At 41.3% G+C, this 20085-nt stretch overlaps 1 protein-coding gene and 1 long non-coding RNA gene across 4 annotated transcripts in view; one reads left to right on the forward strand and one right to left on the reverse strand.

The window, feature by feature from the left end:
• Positions 1–7201: 7201 nt before the first annotated feature.
• On the reverse strand, positions 7202–17629 carry NDUFV3 (NADH dehydrogenase (ubiquinone) flavoprotein 3, 10kDa). Of its 2 annotated transcripts, XM_008563185.1 has the most exons (4): positions 17482–17629; positions 15777–15891; positions 9895–10986; positions 7202–7452 (listed from the first exon to the last, which is right to left on the reverse strand). In XM_008563185.1, exons 1-4 carry the CDS (start codon positions 17527–17529, stop codon positions 7289–7291), a joined length of 1419 nt encoding a protein of 472 aa, XP_008561407.1. In that variant the 5' UTR covers positions 17530–17629; the 3' UTR covers positions 7202–7288. The 2 variants fall into 2 exon arrangements, with proteins under 2 accessions (XP_008561407.1, XP_008561412.1); XM_008563190.1 differs by lacking the exon at positions 9895–10986.
• Positions 17630–17849: 220 nt separating this feature from the next.
• The window catches only part of LOC103581309, a 5107-nt gene continuing 2871 nt past the window's right edge, over positions 17850–20085 (forward strand). Inside the window, exons 1-2 of one of the 2 annotated variants that reach the window (XR_549648.1) lie at positions 17850–17865; positions 17987–18588. This is a non-coding gene — a long non-coding RNA (uncharacterized LOC103581309). Of the gene's footprint in view, positions 17866–17937; positions 18589–20085 lie in introns of those variants that run through there. The other variant, XR_549646.1, reaches the window with a different exon arrangement.

Below are 20085 nucleotides of genomic sequence, written 5' to 3' on the forward strand. Positions count from 1 at the left end.
AGAGTAAAGAGTAATCCACCTCATTAAGAAATACATGTCCAATAAAATTTTACTTTTTAAGTTCAAAGTATGTGTTAAAATCTTACTATATTTTGGGCTGAGCCTGTGGTGCACTCGGGAGAGTGCGGCACTGGGAGCGCAGCAGCGCTCCCGCCGCAGGTTTGGATCCTATATAGGGATGACCGGTGTGCTCACAGCGCTCACTGACTGAGCGTGGTGTGGCCGGTCTCAAAAAGGACAAAAAAAACCCCAAAAAGCAAAAAAACAAAAACAAACAAACAAAAAAATAATCTTATATAGATTAATAATATTCGTAAACTTGAAGCTTTAAGAAAAATTAGGTTTTTAATAAGATCAAATATTGTTGTCTATAGAAAGCCCTGGATTTTCTGTTCAAGAATATACTATCATACATAAAAGAACTCACTCAACACTTTTTAAAGTGAAAAGCATTATTTGTGGGCTCTGTATTCTGTTCCATTGGTCTATGTGTATTTTTATGCCAGTACCATTCTGTTTTGATTACTATAGCTTTGTAGTATACTTTGAATATATTACCAAAGAGAGCCCAGAAATAAATCCATGCATTTATTGTCAGTTGATTTTTGACAAAGCTTCTGAGAACACACAATGGGGAAAAACAGTCTCTTCACTAAATGATGTTGGGGAAACTGGATATCCACCCACAGAAGAATGAAATTAGACCCTCACACCATTTACAAAAATCTACTCAAAATGTGTTAAAGCCTTAAATGTAAAACCTGAAACTGTAATATTACTAGAAAACATAAGGAAAAGCTCCATGACATTGGCCTGGGCAATAATTTTTCTTAACCCCAAAATACAGGCATCAAAAGAAAAATAGACAAATGGGATTGCTTCAAACTAAAGAGCTTCTGTACAGCGAAGGAAACCATTAACATAGTGAAGAGACAACCTAGGGAATAGGAGAAAATATTTGATAAGGGGCTAATACCCAAAATGCATAAGCAATTCAATAACAAGAAAACAAATGGATTAAAAAATGGATAACCTAGGGCCAGCCCGTGGCTCACTTGGGAGAGTGTGTGGTGCTGATAACACCAAGGCCAAGGGTTCGGATCCCTATATAGGGATAGCCAGTTAGCTCACTTTGGAGAGCATGGTGCTGACAACACCAAGTCAAGGGTTAAGATCCCATACTGGGGGTCACCTTTAAAAAAAAAAGAAAAAAGGATAACCTGAATAGACATTTCTCAAAAGATATACAAATCATCAACAATTATATGAAAAAATTCTAAACATTGATAATCATCAGGGAAATGCAAATCAAAACCACAGCAAGATATCACCTCATACCTGTTGAAGTGGCTATTATCAATAAACCGAAAGACAACAAGTGTTGGTGAAGAGGTGGTGAAAAGGTGTACCCTTGTACACTGTTGGTGAGAATGTAAATTAGTACAGCCATTCTAGAAAACACTTTGGAGTTTCCTACTAAAATTAAAAACAGAACTATCATATGATCCAGTGATCCCACTACTGGGTATATCTCCAAAGGAAATGAAATCAATATGTTGAAGAGATATCTGCACTCACATGTTCATTGCAGCAGGATTCACACTAGCCAAGATATGGAATCAACCTAAGTGACCATCAATGGGTGCATGGATAAAGAAAATATGGTATATGAAGGTTCTTCAAAAAGTTCATAGAACATGTGTATTATGAAAAAATTATGCATGGATTTCAAAATAATTTTGCACCAAAATAAATGCACACTAACTTGTTATAACATGTATGAACAGGATCTAGTTTGAGGCACTAAGAAGGATCAGATGTCAGTTTCAAAAAAAAGCCCCTATCACACCTATCACAGCAACATGAATTCTGCTTCAGTTTAAGCAACAACAAACATCAAATTTATGGTGAAGCTTGGGGTGGAAGAATGGTGAAATCATTAATGCTTTCAAAAAGTTTATGGGGATAATATCCCAAAGAAATCAGCAGTTTGCAAATGGATAACTCATGAAGGGACGAGACGATGTTAAAGGTGAAGCCCAAAGCAGCAGACAAGCCACATCAATTTGAGAGGAAAAAATTAATCTTGTTCATGCCCTAATTGAAGAGGACCAACAATCAACAGCAGAAACAATAGCCAATACCAAAGATGCCTCAATTGGTCCAGCTTACACAATTATGACAGAAGAGTTACAGTTGAGCAAACTTTCTGCTTGATGGATGCCAAAACTGTTACACCCAGATCAGCTGCAGACAAGAGCAGAGCTTTCAATGGGAATTTTAAACAAGTGGGATCAAGATCCTAAAGCAATTCTTTGAAGAATTGTAACAGGGAATGAAACATGGTTTTACCAGTATGATCCTGAAGACAAAGTACAATCAAAGCCGTGGCTACCAAGAGGTGGAAGTGGTCCAGTCAAAGCAAAAGAAATCTGGTCAAGAGCAAAGGTCATGGCAATTGTTTTTTGGGATGCGCGAGGCGTTTTTGCTTGTTGGCTCTCTGGAGGGCTAGAGAACAATAACATCTTCTTATGAGAGTGTTTTGAGAAAGCTAGTCAAAGCTTTAGCAGAAAACTGCCAGGGAAAGCTTCACCAGAGAATCTTTCTCCACCACGACTATGCCCCTGCTCATTCCTCTCATTAAACAAGGGTAGTTTTGTGAGTTTCAATGGGAAATCATTAGGCATCCACCTCATAGTCTTGAATGAAAAAAAAAGACTGCATTGACATGGTTAAATTCTTAGGACCTTCAGTTCTTTAGGGATGGAGTAAATGGCTGGTATCATCACTTACAAAAGTGTCTTGAGCTTGATAGAGCTTCTGTTAAGAAATAAAGTTTATATTTTTATCTTTTAATTCCATGGGTTTATGTCCCAATAAACCCATCGTAAGTTGAAAATATTGTAAATCAAAAATGCATTTAATATACTTAACCTACCAAACGCCATAGCTTAGCCTAGCCTACCTTAAACGTGCTCAGAGCACTTACATTAGCCAACACTCGGGCAACATCATCTGGCAACACAGTGGACTGTAGAGTACCTACCACTTGTTCACCCTCGTGACTGTGTGGCCGACTGGGAGCTGCGGCTCACTGCTGCCACCCAGCATCATGAGAGACTATCGCTATCCCAGGAAAAGGTCAAAATTCAAAGTATGGTTTCTACTGAATGTGTATCACTTTTCTCACCATTGTAAAGTCTAAAAATTGAAAGTTGAGCCAGCTGAGCAACTCTCTCAGGCTGCCTCTCAACGACCTTTCCCTCCTCCAGATTCTTCGGTTTACATTATTTTTACTTTATTAGTGTTTATAACAGTTTCATTTTGTCTTGAAACCATAATTCCCCTAGTTGTTTGGTCTAATTCTATACATAAATTCATTCTAGAGTGCAGCTCTTTTACTATAGCCCTTCCATTTTTGAGTTTTTAATGTTAATTCATCTTCTGGTTGGCTGGATTTCATTGTCAGGTTTTCCTCCCACATAGGGCTCACAGGCGATACATCTTCTGAATAAGGGCAGCTAGAAGGTGGTATATATGAAGGATAGACAAAAATGATATTACCGAAGGTTAAATATTCAAACAAATGAAAAATAAATAAAGAAGAAAACATATTTAGAGATAAATACATACAGAGATTCAGGAACATTTGCTCAAAATGAAGGAGGAATTATATCAAATAATTGAAAGAACATATAAAACAGACACATGATTATTATCAAAACAACTTGCTTTTTATGCCTCTAAGGCTGAAGAAAATATACTCATTCACACTAACACTGGGATAAAAGTTATTTATCAGACCAACACATATGAGACTGATGCTGCCTACTGTTGGCAAGGGTATGCGTGTTCATAAACATTTGGAAAGGCTGTAAACTGGCCTGGCCTTGCATGATGGCAGTTTAGTGTCTCCCTGGCCACTGGCCACTGGTCGCCAGTCGCGGGCCATGCCTGAGTGCACAGGGCCCTCACCGCTCCTTGCCTGGAACTGCAGTGTCCCGTTCCTCTCTCTGCCTCAGCTCCTTCCTTTCCTCTTCCATTCTCCCTATTACTAGTAGGATTTTTAAACTTGTTTTTATTATGAAAGTTTTCAAATAAATAGTAGAGAGAACAGAATCATGAACTCCCATGTGCCCATCACGAGCTTCAGCAATGATCAGCATTTTCCATTCTTTCATCTCTATCCCCCACCATTTTTCTGTCTTGCCAGAGTGTTTCTAAGAAATTACAGCTTGTTTTTTTATAAACATGGTAGCTAAGTTCTCCCAAAGGCTAGAGTCCTACCCTCATGGTTTGGCCCAGCCTGATCCCCTCTCAGACCATGGCCTCCAGCGATGCCCAGGGATTGTGACTTCCTGATAAATACCCATCTTCGTCTCTTCCCCTCTCTTGTCACTTGTTACTATAGTGAATGGCATGTCACCTGGGATTGCTTTCCATATGCCTCCCTTCCTGGGCTATCAACTTGGAGGAGACAGGCTGTCTTCAGCATATTCAACCTGTGGTCTACGCATAGTGCTTAGCATATAGTAGGCATTAAAACCATGTTCCTTACAGGCCTGTAGAAGGAACACTGCTGTAGTTGTTAATTTTTTATATCCTAGTGTTTCAGATCCCCTGTAGAATAAAGGCAAAGGAGGTGGGGGGAGGAGGGTCAGGGAGAGAAGACAGTAGAACCAGGGCAGCTGAGCACCTAAAACATTTTAATCTCGTCTCTGGCCAGCTCTTTTATTCAGTTAAAACTATCTATGGCAACCTCTTTAACAGGGTCAACAAGCTATGGCTCCACAAACCCTGCTTACAGACCCTTTTTGAAAGCTATAAATGGTTTTCACATTTTTAAAGCGTATTAAAAAAAAATCCAACAGAGACCAACTGGATGTGGCTGGCAAAGCCTAAAAATTAACTACCCAGCCTTTTACAGAAAAAGTTTGCCACCTTTGTTTTAATAGAACAAATCAATCTTATATAACTTGTATCTCACACATCTTCCCTGTAGGATGCTGTACATTCTGTGGTGTTGACCTCATTTTACAACCTTTGATTGCATCCTGTGTGCAAGGTATGGGCCATGGTCAGATACCGCTGGGTGGTGGTTGTGATCCAGGGAGCACCTCCCTGGGATTTGAATGTAGTTGAGAGACTGGCAGGATATACACATTAAAACACAAAGCACAGACTTGGAAACAGAATCAGAAAAGTTGCCAATCATCTGCTGCTTGTCAGTCAGCAGCCAGCTGCCAGCACACACTTGGGTGGGTCTGACTTACAACTCCCTCCAGCCCAGGGCATCTGCCCAGGGGTAGGAGAGCAAATGTCTAGAAAAATGCCAAGGTTCAGGTGACAGGAAAGGTATAAAAGGAGGTAAAATAATTACCTTTTAACTCATTATCAATGACACTGGTTTAAAAATCTAGCAGAAATGAAAGCAATACTAATGCTCATACTCTTGTGATTCATCGGATTGGTTTCCAGAAATTCATCTTAAGGAAATAGTACAAAATACAAAATGAGTTATATTCACACAGATGTTTCTGGCAGCACTCTTTAAAGGAAAACATGGGAAATACATAGACCTCCAAAATAGACTCTTGGATAACCATCATATTGCCACCAGATGGAGCATCAAGGAGTCATTAGCAACAATGGTTATAAAACGCAGAACCGTGCCTGGTGATGGCTATCATTGTTTTTAAGCCTTTTCAACAAGCAGAGGAGCGTCAACCAAACTCCCAGGGAGAATGAAAGGCTAGCCCAATGGGACCAGTTCCAAGGGAAAATCTTTATTCAAGTCTCATGTTTTCTCTTAAAAACACATGCAAATTAAAATATATTCATACTCATTTTAATATAAAAAGAATTTCGACTGGGGCAATAACAGTCCAGGATATGTGGCTTCACATCCCCCAATGCATCACCCCACATCACAGGGGTTCCATGGACCCCCACTTGAGAAGTGAGCTATTCAATGAAAAAACAAACAAATCCAAATAGTACAGAAAACTGTATGTACATTAAATGGTTACACCTAACTAAAACCACCATCACTGGGGAAACATGTAAAACGTTAATAATGGCTGGGTTAGTGTAGTGGATTCTAGTTAATTTTAATGTTTTTCCTTTTCTTTCATCTTGATGTGGTTTTATTACTTTTATGATAAAAAGTGTAGCTAGAAAAATCTTGCTGAGTTGCTAAGCCTCTTGGGTGGTAACAAAATCTGAGGCAGATGATCACAAATACTAGCTTTCAATTTTGGTATTTTCTCGGACTAACTTTAAGAAATGTGGGAGTACAGAAATGTGAGCCCTAAGTTACAAACATGCTATTGAGTGTGCAGTAAGGTGACTAGAGGCCAAGACCAGAATTCAAGTGAGGTAAAACACACAAGTGCAGGGATGTGAACAAGCCCGTGCAAAGAAGTGTGAGGACACGAAGCAAGTGTGAGCAAACGTCCCCCATGTGCAGATGCTGTCTCCAGGAGCGCCCATGGAGAGCAGCTACCTCGTCCACACCTGCCAGTGTCTCCAGGTCAGAATGGTGGCCCTCCCCACTGGGCACCTGGTGCACAGGCACCACATGATGGGCAGGAGCCACCTAGGCCGCTCACCACCTAAAGGTGTGAGAGAAGTTATCATAAGCGATGGAAGGTCACTCCACTAACTCAGAAACCCTGAATAGCTAAATTAGCTCACAGTCTGCCGGTGGCTATTGTTAGGCAAAGCTGCCGCTGGACCCTGCAAAACTTCCACCTCTCCTCATTTCACCACTGAAAACTTCCCACATTCACAACAAATACCTAACAGAGGTGAACAAGATGATTCCGTTCCTTCTCTGTTAATAAAGTGCTGTAACTTAATACTATAATTTCTTTGCAATGCAGTAAAATTAGGAAATCTCTATTTCTAATTTATCTGAAACTAGGCCTATAGAATTAGAAGTCACTATCACTTTTACCAAAAACTAGCTGCTAATCGGTTTAACACTAAATTGCTAGGTTCAGCATAGAATCACACTGCTTGAAAGCACTTAAAATTCCCTAATTTTATGAATTTGTCCAGTTAGCCACCATAATTAAAAGAAATAATCCTTACACATAGTAGATATTCCTAAGTATATGCTGAATAAATAATCAGCATTAGTGTTGCTAATTCACTGTTTACTGTAAAACGTGTAAAAGGAAACCAATCATACATGTTGGGCTTTGTAACTCTTGAGCGAATTTTATTGTTTTCAGGCAAGAATGCAGCGAAGACTATGCAAGGTTAATCTTTCAACTGAGAGCTCTCAGTGTCGAGGTGACTCTCGTCCTGTAGAGGGCTGAGGCAACCTGAATTTTGAGAGGTCCAGGTTTAGGTCTAAGAAGGTGAACATGGTGTAGTCATGGTGCTGGAGATTCTTGTAGGTGGTGGTGTCAGACGGCTCGGCAGGTGCCAGGGTTGGTGCGGCCTCTGTGGAGGAAACATGAAGCCCATGAGAACACCGAGGAGGAAAGATATTGTGAACAACTTTGCTCACACTTTTCTACTGAGCTTTCTTCATAAATCCTGCCTGTGATGAATACAGTGTCTAATCAGAAAAGCCCACGAAAGCCAAAGTGTTTTCAAAAGCAAAATAAAGGTATTCAGTGAACATTTATTTTAAAACACACAGACTTAACAGTTTAAGAAATTAAGGCATTATTACAATGGGTTTTAATATGTTACTCTGCATAAGGCTCTGGATTTCTCAGAAGATTGAAAATGCCTAGAACAATTATAGAGGGACTTTGAGGTTGCTAAAGATGCACGAAAAGAAATTCCCTCTATTAGAATTCTGTCTATAATAGAAATAAACCATTTATAGAAGAAAATTTTCAAAAGCAGAAACTAAGTGAGCCTTAGTCTCTGAATATAAGAAAATTAGATAAAATCTGACTGTTATAATAATAATACAGTTAAAGGGAACTAGAAATGAGATGTGCATTTTAACATTTTTTGAAAAAATTGTCAGTATACTTTAGATTCACAGACTAAAAATACTAATTCAGCTTTAGTTCTCTGAATGAAAAAAAATTAAAATTCACACATCTAAACATGTGGTAATCTTAAAACTACAAGCATGGGGCTGTCACAAAGAAAACATCGCTCTCCTGCAGCATGACAGGCAACACAGCATTAAGGGCAGAACAAAGCTTGAGTGGGATGGTGGGCTAAGGTTTGGGGTAAGATTCTAACTAAATTTCTGGAAATCAGGTCATTAGGGCTATCTCAACTTCTACTCACACTGTACAAAAAATAACTTAAATACATTTTTTCCCTATTTCAATTAATGCCAAAAGCTCTGTTTTTCATTTTTTAGTTGTGTTAGACAAAAACAATGGCTTTTTAAAAGAGCTGACATCTTTCCAATCTCAACAAGCTGAGTATCTTCGAGGTGGAGGAGGTACACCTTCACAGTGGAATGGATTATTATAGTTCATACAAGGAAGGTGATAACTGAAGGGGCTATAAAACTCCTAACCACCACTCCACCTGGAAGGCAAGGAGCCCAGTACTTGGGGCAGAGACTACTCAGTGAGACTCAGTCTGCCCTCTGCAGACATCACCCCACAATGTGGGCTGTGCTCTTGGGTGTCTTCTTCAGCCTTCGAAGGGCAAAGAGAATATTTGAAAAACAACACATCTGTGAAATATTAGAAGCAAGTTTTTTCAAGAGGGTTTACAATCTGAAAACCCCAAATTATCTACGTTTTTATCGCACAGTTTTGATATTCCTCTCCATTTCAGAGCAGAATGACTGAAAATGGCAGCATCAGGAAATGAAAACAGTTCTTGAGGTCTTGAGAAGCCTGGCAAACACTGGCACTCTGCATATTAATGAAAGAGGGAGCAAATGGAAAGGGAAGAAAACGTGTAAATCCTGTCAACACAATGCAACCAGTAACAATCACATACCAGGGAACACAAATCAGGCAAGGAGAGGCTTTAAAAAGAATAAAGAACAGACACAGGAAAGAGTTGGATTTGTTAGCAATAATGCATTTTAAAGAAGTCTTGAAGGGCCACAGATTCCAAGATTGAAGACCTCCTTTTAATGTTTCACCATGACCCACCTGAAGCATATTACATTTTATAAAGTTTAATGCTCGAGAAAATGGTAACATAATAGAAAAGTTTTTCTTAAAAAGCTCTTCATAACTTTTTTTTTTTTTCTGCTGGCCAGTACAGGGATCGAACCCTGGACCTTGGTGTTATCAGAACCATGCTCTAAACAACTGAGCTAACTGGCCGGCTAAAAATTCTGTATAGAGCCCATTGTGTTTTTCAGGTAAATCAGAGAAGGAAATATCCAGTGAAAATACTCATACAGTCCAAGGTGTCTTTGTATGACACTCACTGCTTTAATTCCTAAAATGTGAATTTCCCATTATGCAAAGGATGCTGAAAGCAATCATCTAGTTAATTCACCTGAAGACATCATACCAAGTTTAACTACTGCTCTTCACCTATGCAAGTTAAACAGGAGACTCCTCTTTCTCACTCAGTCAGATGCTCTGCAAGTTTATGAAATGAACACTTGGACACCCTGAAAAGTTAAGGGTGATGATGTTAAAATGTCAATTTTCAAAAATTATAATGGTTAAGAAATAGTCAAGAATGCCAAGAGCATACTCCTTCATTTTAAAACAAATTTAAAGTATTTTAGGGATTTTGTACATAAAGGTGTATATTATCATTACTTAAGATACACTTTTCTGCTTAGCTGAGACAATGTTATGGGACATATATCTATTATGGTATCTGATTAATTGCAATACTTCTTTATAATCATATAGAAATTTAAAATAGATCTTTAGAGTCTAAACATCCCTAAGTGACAAGAAAGGTTCTGAGCCACAAGTCGAGGTATACCCTGTGTGCAGTCTGGGTCTTCCATGTGAGTAGCTGAGTCTTCTCCTCTTTCACCCTTTTCCTCAAGCCTTAGAACTGCTGTCTTCTCATTGAAAACGTCTTCATTCTCAACAGGAACCGTCTCCAAATTTCTTACTGGTACCTGATCTTCCAAGATCTCTTCTGTAGCTTTCAAGTGTCCTTCTACTACCTGCTTCCCCAGGTTTTCTTTTTGGAACAGAGGAGAAGCCACCTTCCAGTTAGGCTCTGGCACTTGTTTTCCCAGCTGTCCTTCTCCAGCCCCAGGAGGAGTGGCTTGCGGCTGCCCTCCTGCTCTGGCTTCTTCTGCCAACAGTGTGGGGACTGGGCTGCCACTCTGCTGGGCAGACAATCCTGGTTTCGTGTGGTTGGGTAAGATTCCTTTCACTTCAAACGGCCTTTGTCTTTCTTCATCTATTTCCTCTGATCTAAGTATTTTCTGCAATCGTTTTTCCTTTACATTTTGCTTCAAGCACTCATCTATTTGTGATTTAGGTATTGTGGTTTTTGGTGTAGCATCTTTTCTGTCCCCTAATGTCTTTATGGTGGTTCCTTTCTTCTTTGGCTGATGGTGATTCTCTGGATAGGCGAGGTCCATATCTGGCTTCTGCAGCCAGGTTTTCTCTTTGGCTGACTTCACAACTTGGGGGGCTTGCTTTTCAGAGTACCGGGAGGCGTCTGGTTTTGGAAACCCTCCTTTGCCTTTGCTCACCACTCGAGGATCAGCTTCTGGGATGTCACCCTCCTCGTCAGACTCTGAGTCAGAGGAGCTGGATGAAGATGAAGATGAATCATCCCTCACTTCCTGGCCCTCCCGATGAGCTTCTGAATCAGAACCCTGTTTTCCCAACGGAGATGAAACTTTTTGAGGAAACTCTACCAAAGTCTTTCTTGACAAAAATTTCGGGAGCCCTTCATTTGTGAACACCATGCTGTCATCGGGCCTAGGGCTAGCTACCATCCCGCCTTTATTCACAACTGATGGATAAGAACTGGGTGAAGATAAGCTTTTAGACAATTCAGCTGCTGTTTGGGTGGCTAGTAGCTTGCCCCTCTCCTTTGGTTCCACTACATCTAGGAAATGGCATAAAAAGGAATATTATTTTTAAAATTTAATAAAACATAAACAAAGTCATAGACATTTTGTTATATGTCAACTCATTATTTATAACATCTTCAGTGTAATCATCCTAAGACAGGCTGCACAGAAACCCCATGAGTGAAAGGGAAGTGAAAGCCAAGCCCCATGAGCAAGGGAACAGAAAGAACGAAGATACTTTTTTTCACAGCGGAAAATTTTTTAAACGGGGATTTTTACATAAAGGAGTAACAAACTTGTCTCCATTTTTTGCTGAAAGCCAAGCCCCATGAGCAAGGGAACAGAAAGAACGAAGATACTTTTTTTCACAGCGGACAATTTTTTAAATGGGGATTTTTACATAAAGGAGTAACAAACTTGTCTCCATTTTTTGTAATGATGGCTTCTCTGATGACAATTATTTTTTAAACTATCACCCAAATTTAAGATAGTTAAATTGTAAAAAAGATATTTTCAGATGATTATTGAAGTTTTACAAATGTATAATTTCTTGAATCTCTAAAAACCTGGTGCTTCTCAAATATTAAAAATTTCAGAACTAGAACTTTCTGAACAAAACAGCAAGGCAAAAATATAGACAAGAGCCTGGTTTGGGTTATGCATGTACATTGTTTAAAAGTGGGGGGAAGGTGGGAAGGGATAATGCAGCTCAAGTAAAGTTGCCCTAAAAAGGAAGAAAAGTCCTTCAAAATCACACAAGTCATTGGGGATTTCTTTAGCCAAGAAAACAAAAGTAGTATTATTGCAATACCAGAAAAGTCCAAAATAATTAGATGCAATGATCATACTTATGATTGGAAACAGCAGATTTTAAATTGTAAGAAAAAAATAGAATGCTAATATAAAATTCTCATTTTGTAGTCAATTATGAAAAAAAAATCAAATAACATATTGATAGAGCTAATTTCATTCAATTTTCTCAGGTGATAATCTTTCCAACCCTACAGGTTAGAAGAAAGATATAGGACAAGTTTTTGTATTAAATTACTTTTCAAAACTAAAGCAAAACTTTTGAGAAATATTACAGATGAACAGACTCTAAATCCAGAGTCTTGAAGTCTGGGAGTCTACTTTATATTAAAAAAAAATATTGATCCTACTTCTCTAAAGTGGAAAAATGTTCTCTTAACCATTCTACTTTAACATTCTCCAAACAGGTTTTTAATTGTTTTCTGAGCTCAGGAACCTGTGTCTAACAGACTGATAGAAAATGATTAAAGAAAGCTGAGGAATAACCAATAATCAGAAAAGGGACAAGAAAGGTTGACAGACATCATAAAAGTAAATGACTGAAGAGTTAGAGCAGTGGGCGACTGTTTAAACCACCCCCACATCTGTCTGAGTCTGTGGCTCTGCGCTGGCCTGGTATCTGCTCTGGGACTGCCCAGAGCAGGTGCTGAATTGAAGCAGGGTTCACACAGCGCTCCAGCATCGTGGCAAATAGTAATCCCCAAAAGCAATGTGTAAGACATGCTTCTAGCCCACTCACCTGCACCATTAATCCACCTTTATTTTGAGCATGAGTTTTCCAAGTATGAAAAATTACTTAAAATAAGGCTTATCTCAGGCTGCTTTGAATAGAAAAACTATAATGACTAAATCTTCCAAAATTTGTTGTGGAGATGTTTTAATTGTAAAAAAGTTATTAAACTGCATTATAGGTTGATTTATTACCTACTGAAAATGGAAAGAAAATTTCAAATGGGATTAACAACAATGTAACTTAGAAATTTTGTTTGAAATGAAAATGTTCATCCATTGTGTGAAACAGGAACTTTACAGTTTCTAGTGTTCATGCTAGTGGCTAGAAGACTCCCATGGAAATGCTAACAGATGACAGTAACACATGCTGCTTTTCATTGAGAGCCATTTCTGCCCCACTGCAGCACAGGCCGTCTCCTCTCCGGGACTCAGAAGGATGCGTGCCATGATGACCTGTAGCTGCCACCAGAAACTGCTTTACCAAAGTCCCAGGATCCACCTCAGGTCTGCATTCAACAGTACAGCAACAGTGTCACTGGGAAGATAACACTATGATAAAAAGGAAAAATGGCTCTCACTCTGAATGCAAGTATGGCTTTGTTTCTTTTCATTAAATGTCTTACGTCTAGAGGCAGGATGACAATATACTGACAATGTTTTCGTTTTGCTAGTGGATGTCCTTGAAAGACAAGTATAATAAAACCCAAAGCTACCTAAATAAGACTAGCCATGTAGGCCTATCTCACAGCATAAGATGGGGACTTTCAGGGACTATTTCTGATCTCTGAGACCACAGCAGCCTATGTAAAGTGAAGGTCTACAAACACTAGAAATAGTGCAGGCAGGAGTTTGCCTTATTGCTTCCCTATTTCCTCTCAAAATAGAAGTTAAATTTCCTGAATCTCTTTTCTGCTTGGTTGAAAAATGAGGGCATGACCTTCAAGTTTTTAGCGGTTCCCCTATCAAAAGCAAAAATGACTACTGCATTTGAAACGGACTGGCAACCTTAAAGTATTTCCATTATCTTGTCAATAGATCACAAAACTTATTCCAGAAACAAAGCGCATTCAGAGACAAAGGTGCATTTAAACATAACATGAAGAACAACGTCACTCAAATGTTACATGAATTAAAACTTTTTTTTTTGTTTAAACAAGCACATGAGAATAGAGATTTTTCAAAGGCAGGACAGCACAGTGATTAAAGTATGGACTGGGGAGCCACAATGCCTGGGTTCAAATCCAGACCCCACCAACACCTGTGTGACCCTGGGCAGCTCCTGAGTCTCTCCATACCCCCAAATCCTCATCTATACCACGGGGCAGTAGTACTATCTACTGATAAGGTTGCTTGAGGGCCAGATGACGTCATGTATGTAATGTGCTCAGAACAGTGCTTGGCACTGTTTGTCATAATTAAATACATCAAATCTCTATTTCCAGAGATTTCTCACTTTTAAAACTGAAATAAGGACTTGAAATGGATAATTAACTTTGGCTTCGTGGCATACTCTTTAAAAAAAGCTACACAGGAATTACTCAGTCATTTTATTACTGATTGTTGCAAAATTCAGTCCGGTGACTGGATTCAAGAAACCACAATCTTCACACCTAAAAGCACTGTGCAATTTACAAAGTACATACACTGATTAGTGTACCAATCAGTCTCAGAACCCAATGAGGCTGGCATGCTGATCCTGCTCAAGTGTGAAGGAACCAAGACTCAAAGGACTGCAGAGACCACCTTGGCCAGAAGCAGATGCTCCAGCAGAGTCCAGGGCCAACTCCCAGCTCAGTGTTCCCCTCCATAACTGCACTCCAAACTGTCACAGGATGAAGCACCCACTTCCACTCATGTATAAAAGCATGTTTCTAAAAAGGGGGCTCTTTGGCTCTGCCATATCTTAACATCCATTGAATCCAAATTCATAAATCTCTTAAGTAGGATTGCAGACACAAGACTGAAATTCACCAAAGGATAGAACAACATTAGTAATGACATCCAACTAACTGTTCGTGAGTAAACTTTCAAAGAATGTCAAAAACGTGCCAGATATAATACAGAATTTAGCTGATGCTCTTATTGCAAACATTTTTTAGATGTGAAATAGTATTGTGATTATGTTAAAAAAATAACAAAAGTCCTGTGTTTGAGACACATGTTAAAAACTTTATGCATTGAACACTGGATTTAAAATGAGGCAGGAATGGGAAAGAATTAAATAATGTTCTTGTGGAATTCAGGCCTCAAGTCTTGACAGGATGCACAGACACCACCAGGATGGTGAGTTTCCACAGCCCAGATCCACTCAGTGTGAGAGGCAGTTGGGTGCTGGCACTCTCTACAAAGCACAAATATTTCAAAACCTACTGATGCTCTGTGCACAGGCCAAAGAGGAAAAAACGAAAGAATCTAAATATTTTCAAACATTCAAACTGGTATGGAAGTGATATTTTGATGAAAATTAAGACCAAATTCAATTATCATACTACAACCCATATGAAAATTTGCAAAGAGACTGTAATGTACTGTATATTCTTTCAAGAGTAAACTAGAGTTTCATCAATCAAGACTAAATGCAATGAGCCTGGATCATAATCGATTATCAATAACAAGCAGGGTAGAGAAAATAAAATTATTCCCACAAGAGAAGCATTTAAAATATATGGTTGCGTTTACCATTTTCCTTCGATAAGGATATGCTACACTGGTACTCAGAGAGCGACAAAAAGTTAAAAACTAGTAATAAAAGTCAGAATGACTGTATAAAGAGCTGGAAACAGATCAGACACCACACAGCACGAAAGTGAGTCACACTGGAAAACTGTGCCTACTCTTAACCCCCTCTCCATGGTCATAAAATGATGCCTGCAATACTGGACTGTGATTAAGCAATGCCTGGGAAACCACAGACCGGTGTCAGACTGAAAAGGTCAGAACCAGGAGAAAGAAAGTAAGATGGGGTTCCTGGTGGCCTCATGCTCATTGGGGCCATCGAAATGCCACAGAGCCTTTGCACGCTGCATCACTCAACTGTGTTGGAGTTTGGCATTTTGAAAAAACAGAAAGAACCATTTCAGGGCTAAATGTTGAACCAAACACTATTACATTACTGAAGTGTTTACTCTAAAATCTGTTACAGATTTTATGTCTGATTACAATCTGGACACTGCTGAAAATGAAGATCCATAAACTATGTGGCTAGTAAAACTTTTCATGCTTGGAAGGCAGACTGATCTATTTACTTCACATTCTTTCCTTTATGACTACCATTTAGTCTTACTTTTTGGTGGACTTTGCTTCTTGGAATTCGGTCCCTTTTCCCTCTTCCCTGATTCTGCAGAGAGAGAAACTGTCGAAGCAAGTCCTCGAGACACCCGTGCTGCTAGGAGCAGAGTCTGACAAAAGAATGGACAAATATTTAGAATAATACTGTCACAGCTATTCTACATATATTTCTAACTGTTATTACAATTTTCATAACACATGTGTATTATAAAAATTTTGAGGAAAAAACCCCCAAAAAGCTGCAAGAAGAAAACACCCCCGTTCAAGGACAATCACTGTTAATATTCGGATTAATGAAAGTCCCACCAGACTTTCTCCCGAATTTAATTTCTTGTAGTCTCCAATTACCTACAAACCTACAAAATACTGTTTCTTTTGGCAAATATTTCCCTATATTTAGAAAGTAAAGAAATACTATTCAGCCATTAAAAATAATGTAATTAATAACTGCTTCAAAAGTGTTAACAATATAAGTGAAAAGCCCATTTTAGGGGCCCGCCCGTGGCTCACGTGGGAGAGTGGTGCTGATAGCACCAAGGCCACGGGTTCGGATCCCTATATAGGGATGGCCAGTTGGCTCACTTGGAAGAGCGTGGTGCTGACAACACCAAGTCAAGGGTTAAGATCCCCTTACCAGTTATCTTTATAGAAAAAAAAAAAAAAAGAAAGAAAGAAAATTTCTCTTTTTACCCTATACTGGAATAGAAAATAATTTTTAGCAAACTTCTTTTTCATTTTTTTTCAACCAAGGGAAAAGTGTTAGAATTTGTGATTATGACTGTATTTTAAGCTACCTAAAAAAATTGCTAGTGAGAGAAAAATTGCCTTCTAAAAATAAACCAAAGAAACCTAATAACATCTTCCCTAGTTCTCGTTTTAAAAGTTCTCTTTAAATTCCAAACCTCAGTTTTTTCAGTTTATTTCTAAAAAAAAAAAAAAAAAAAAAAGGGAAAAGCCCATTTTATAATATGTAGGTTGTGTTAATCAACTCAGCGGATAGTCCTTAAGGCCTGCTGCATGCTAGATAGTACAATGTTCTAGACGCTGTACACAGAACAGAGGTGCGCCTACGAACAAGTATGAACAAGTATGAGTGTTTATGATTATAGGCAAGTGTGCACGTGCTTATACTAACATACAGAAGCTAAAAAAATTGTTCAGAACTAGATACTTGAAGGAATAAACAGTGGTCTGTCTGACAATGGATTCTCCCCTCATCTGTACTTTATTTTGCAGTGAACAGTTACTGCTTTTTGAAGTAAGAGCCGTCTTAAGTTCTAAAACACGGACATGGCCTTAGCTTTTCACACGTGTAGAAAGAAAGTCCTTCTTTCTTCCCTCCCCTTCCCACGGGTCAGGTACTGTCAGTTGGCTTCCTGACGGCCGCCCGGGAAGGCACCGGGCCCACCGGGTCCCTAAAAGCGCCCGCATTTCCTCTCAGCTAAAATAAATGCAGATACTGTCCCCAGAAGACGTGCAGTGTGACAGGCCTTTTCCATCCCCACTCGGGACGCTCCCCAGGCCAGCGGTCCGGCCCGGGGACGAGGGTGGAGGGGAGAGGGCCTGGCTCCAAGGCCGCCCACCCGGCCCAGCCTCCTCGTCCTCGGCCCAGGGAGCGGAGCTAGCGGCCAACAAGGAGGGCCGGAGGTCGCTGGCGGGCTCCCGGCCGCCGGGCCCACCTGGGCAGGCACCTCGTTTACCTTCAGCGCCCGGGCTCGTCCTTGCCGTAGAAAAAGCGTGGCCGCCATGGCGCTGACCCGAGGGGGCGGTGCCCGAGGTCGCACCGGGCAAAGAAGCGACCGCGGCGCGCACACTGTGCCTCAGGGCCCTCCCCTTGGGCCGAGCTCGCCAATCACAGGGTAGGTGGGGGCGAGCAGAGGTGGGCCTGCGCGCATCTCTCGGCGCCTCCGTGATCCGCGCGCCACACCTCGAGGCCACGCCCCTGGCTCGGGGCCACCTGTCAGAAGCAGAAGAGAGAAGGGTCCGCCCCCAGACAGGTGCAGAGCCCAGGATTTGCGGGATGCTGGTTCCCGCAAGTGCAAGGCGACCTGCGCGCTGTTACTGGGGTGCAGTGGAAATCTGAGGTACCAGTCGGGAGTAGCACCCTCCTCTCGATGTTTGCGGAGGGTGGGCCCGAATTTCCACCTTACCGCTTCTCACTTCTTGGCTTTGTCAGCTCAGCCTTATGCCCGAAATCTTTCCCAGGTGCACCGCCTTACAGATTGATGGATCTTTGTTGCGGCCGCCGCCATCTTGCACGCGGCCGCATCATCTTGGACGCGACTGGCGTCATCCCGGACGCGACCGGAGCCATATTGAGCACAAAATGGCCGCCAGTCTTTACCCTAACTCATGGTTTTCTTAGGCAAAGAATCTCTTCTACTCCCGCCTAGAGGTACCTCCTATCTTGATTACGTCAGCCCTACCCACCACAACAGCACCAATCGTGGGCCTTTCTCTACACACCAGCACCCCCTCCCCCTCTCCGCCTGCGTTTTTTGGTGCCCACCAACCAGTATAAGCCTGTGGACTCCATTTAGCTGCTGCTGTATGCCATTTTGAGCGCAGCCTGGCAGATTTTCCTTCCTTTAATAAAGCTTGAATGGTACCTGGCTTTTCAGCTCACTTTCTTTCATTTTGGTGCCAAAACCCGGAAAGGGTTTTGGCCAAAGTTGCTGGACAATACCCTTTCTCTCTCGGGGTGATTGGCTGTCGCCGCCCTTCTTGGACCTGCCCAACCAGGTGCCTCTGGGACACTCGTTTTTGCTCTGCTGCCTCAGACACATCCACCACCGGCCTCGTTTGGGGTGAGTTAGGGGAGTCTTTCCTATCTACTTGTACGGGTTTTTCTCGATTCTCGGTCTATGACCACAGTCTCACTCGGAAGACCAGGAGCCTGGCTGAGAAAACCCTTCTCCTGCCCCAGTTACAGGGGACGCCCTCACACTGGTGGCTGCCCTGCGTCCGAGGGGGCAGAACAGCAACAGGGATGCGTTATGTTGTTCCCGCCCTCTTTCTACTGGGATTTCTCCTCTTTCTCACCCTCAGCATGGGATCCTCTCAGTCTAAGCCTCCGTCCCCCAACTATCTCCTCTGGGATGCCTCTTGGCCAATCTACAACCTCTGGGCTTTCAAGGAGATATAAAATCCAAACATCTCCTTTTTTATTGCAATCAAATCTGGCCTGAAATAATAGATCCCAGTGGCCAGAAAACAGCACCTTTGATCTGGCCACCCTGACAGATGTTGATAACGTCTGTCACAGAAGCAGCAAGGCAGGAGAGATTCCCTATGTTCAGGCTTTCTTCTATCTTTGGTCTTGCTATAGATCCCAGTGGCCAGAAAACAGCACCTTTGATCTGGCCACCCTGACAGATGTTGATAACTTCTGTCACAGAAGCAGCAAGGCAGGAGAGATTCCCTATGTTCAGGCTTTCTTCTATCTTTGGTCTTGCTCCTCTCTCTGTCAGGCCTGTACTATGTCCCAAATCCTCTTTGCTCATGCTTGACCTCCCCTGCTGGATGCCGACTCTCCTTTCCACCCCTCAGATCACTCCGCACCCGACCTCTGCCATATGCTCCCGGCTCCCCCCAACTCCTTTGCCTGTGCCAACCACTACCCCCTCAGCACCCCATACCCACTCTTGGGACTCCTCTTTCGACCATCTGTCCCCTCCTGAGCCACTGGTCCTCTTGTATCCCTTTTGCGAGGTTGTCGGTGCAGAGGATATTGTTCATGTTTACTTTCCCAAATTGAAAAATGTCTCGCTCTTTCGAAACTGACTCTGATACTTATTTAAGAGAATTTAAATATCTCACGCAATTCTATGACCTCACCTGTCATGATATTTTCATGGTCCTTACAACTACCCTTTCTCCTGAGGTACGAAAACAGGTCTGGGTTGCAGCCCAACAACACGCAGAGGATTCACATGCTCAAAACGATAGTCCACAGGTGTTGAAGCCATCCCCCTGTTGGGAGCCTGTAGCTCCACACCCCTCCTTGTGTGGCTGTGCCTGCGTGACAACCTGCTTGCGCCAGATGACCATGCTTACGTGATAGCTGCCTCGTAATCTGTTTGTGCCAGGAACTCTGTGTTCCTGGCTGTGCAAGTTTACTCAAGAGTGACCTTTCATATTCTTCCGAGTCTCTGCTCTGTTGTAAAGACCTTGGGCTATGCTTTGTTTGAAGTATCCTGTCTCTGTTTCTTCTCAAGATCTTATCGCATCCCTGCATTCCTGACTTCTTACAGCATGCTTGTTTCTTTTCTATATAAGCTGTAACTTTTAAACCAATAAACGAG

Source organism: Galeopterus variegatus, unplaced genomic scaffold, assembly GCF_000696425.1.
Source record: "Galeopterus variegatus unplaced genomic scaffold, G_variegatus-3.0.2 Scaffold171, whole genome shotgun sequence".
NCBI classification, from domain to species: Eukaryota; Metazoa; Chordata; class Mammalia; order Dermoptera; family Cynocephalidae; genus Galeopterus; species Galeopterus variegatus.